This window comes from Olea europaea, unplaced genomic scaffold, assembly GCF_002742605.1.
Source record: "Olea europaea var. sylvestris unplaced genomic scaffold, O_europaea_v1 scaffold3962, whole genome shotgun sequence".
Taxonomy (NCBI): Eukaryota; Viridiplantae; Streptophyta; class Magnoliopsida; order Lamiales; family Oleaceae; genus Olea; species Olea europaea.
The window spans coordinates 26,564-28,774 of NW_019259181.1; the positions used below are offsets into that span (position 1 = coordinate 26,564).

The window sequence follows — 2,211 nt, forward strand, 5'->3', positions numbered from 1 at the left end:
CATGCTAGAATTTATTTATAAAGAGTAGTAATGAATATAATCAAATGTAATATAATTATGAAGGCAGTATAGTTAAAATTAATATTTAATTTTAACTTGTAAGTTATTGAACGCAATGGCTAAATTTTTATTCCAAAAAAAAAAAAAAATGTTGAAACTATCATCAAGATTCCATGATATGAAAGCAAGTTGCACCTCAAGTGTAGCAAAATCAAGAAACTTAACCAGTATTTTAGTGCTAACAATTTTTTACCATTACTGCCAACATCTTGCTGCCTTTTTACCAGTCGGTGGATCTGAACTTCATCTACTAAATCTGCCAGTCTCTAAAAAGTCTATGGTTTCAGTGTTCTATAGTCTGCAATTTTTTTTTCCTCTCCTTCAGAAAAATCCTATTGGGCTGAAAATCAATATACAGTCTTCTGTTTTTATTTTATGTTCTTCCTAATAAGCATATTTTATAGCAATTTATAGTTCCTTTTTATTGGTATTTCAGTTGATATTAACGAACTGCGTGATAGAATACATGTAGTCGACCATGAACCTAGTTATCATTTTATGAGGCTTCTGTTATAGTCTCTGATATGCTTTTTTGGGATGATGAATGGGGTCGTAGAAACTTCCAATGTTCCCTGTTATGCATGAATATTCTTTGATAAATGTCTCTTCACAGGACTTCTTCTTAGACCCTAAATTTTCAACTTGCTGTTATTAAATCTCTTATGGGTGGCTGTGCATTGTACTTTTTGTGTTAATATTTCCAAGAATGTTGAAGATTTTAGAAACTGAACTCAAGGGAAAAAATTATACTAATCAGATTTGTTTTGCACTCAAAATACCAACGCAGATGTTCATCCTGAGATCTGCATCACTTTTAGAAGTCATTGGAATCGGTGATGACACGAAATGAGCTTTGGATCAGGTTTAACTACATGTGGGGTAAGGGGATTTTGTTTGTGAATTTGTGTAGGTTTGCTTAGTTAGCATTGTAGACAAAAAGGGGAAGGGGGTTTGCTGTCAGTCGAGTGCAAGCCGAATTTGTTTATTTATATTTAGTAGATCAAAAGGCATAAAAATGAGATCCATAGGGGATAAGGGGTGCTTGAGTTATAGAACTACACAAGAGATGCCGGATGAAAGTAGTATGAATTTTGAGTTCCACGAAGGGAATGGGATGAATCGAGCGTCTCATCAACGAACAGCCTTAGGGAAACCAACTCCATCGAAGTGGGACGATGCACAAAAATGGCTAGTAAATCTATCCAGAGGAGATAAAAATCAGGCAAAAGCTTCCCCCCGTAATTCAAATGCTGATGATAGGAGATTAATAGTTCCAGTACCAAAGAAAGAATTCGCGAGTGGTGAGGAGGAAGAAAATGATGGCGCTAGCTCTACAGATGTGAGTCCATATGAAGTAGAAACTAAGAAAGTAGGCTGTGATGAGTCAATATGGAGAATCAATAAGCCTGTTAATAGTTCTGCATCGGGTGTGCACTCAATAGGTGTGAGGGATATAGGGACAGAAATGACTCCGATTGCAAGTCAGGAGCCCTCGAGAACGGCTACTCCGATTAAAGCCACCACTCCAATATCAAAACGCCCCATTTGCTCTGGTCCATCAACTCCAGTAAGAAGTCAGAATGGATTGCTGGCTCTCGAAAGTGGTCAAACTGTTACTGTCCCGACTGAGACGAGAGACGAGGGTAGCAGGGGTAATGGTACCAACAGACAATGCAGCAGAGATGGAGAAGCACCAAATGCTAACAATGTGTCTGCAAGCAGGACTACAGATCAATCGAGAAAGTTAAATCCTTTGGAAACCGGAGCAACAGCTTGGGAAGAGGCCGAGCGTGCTAAAAACATGGCAAGGTAATTTGTTGAATCATTTTTCAGCTTATTAAGAAACCAAAGCTTTGAAGATTCTGCCAATGCTTGTAAAGCACTTCCTTTACATTCTGTTTGTCCATGTGAGAAAACCTCAGATAGTTCAAGCTGTCTTATTGATGGACCTGCAGGTACAAGCGTGAAGAAGTGAAGATTCAGGCCTGGGAAAATCATCAGAAGAGGAAAGCTGAAATGGAAATGCGGAGAATGGAGGTAATTTGACATTATTCTATAACCAGCATATATTGCAGATTTCAAAGATGTAATTTGGTTGATTCTTCATTGTTTTACTGGCTCTTTTTAATGTGTTAAAAAAAAAAAAAAAAA

General features: G+C 37.4%; 1 protein-coding gene across 1 annotated transcript; it reads left to right on the forward strand.

Moving 5' to 3' along the window:
- The first annotated feature begins 251 nt into the window (after positions 1–251).
- Positions 252–2,121, forward strand: LOC111387243. Its single transcript, XM_023011786.1, has 2 exons — positions 252–1,869; positions 2,016–2,121. Exons 1-2 carry the CDS (start codon positions 1,076–1,078, stop codon positions 2,104–2,106), a joined length of 885 nt encoding a protein of 294 aa, XP_022867554.1. The 5' UTR covers positions 252–1,075; the 3' UTR covers positions 2,107–2,121.
- The last annotated feature ends 90 nt before the right edge of the window (positions 2,122–2,211 follow it).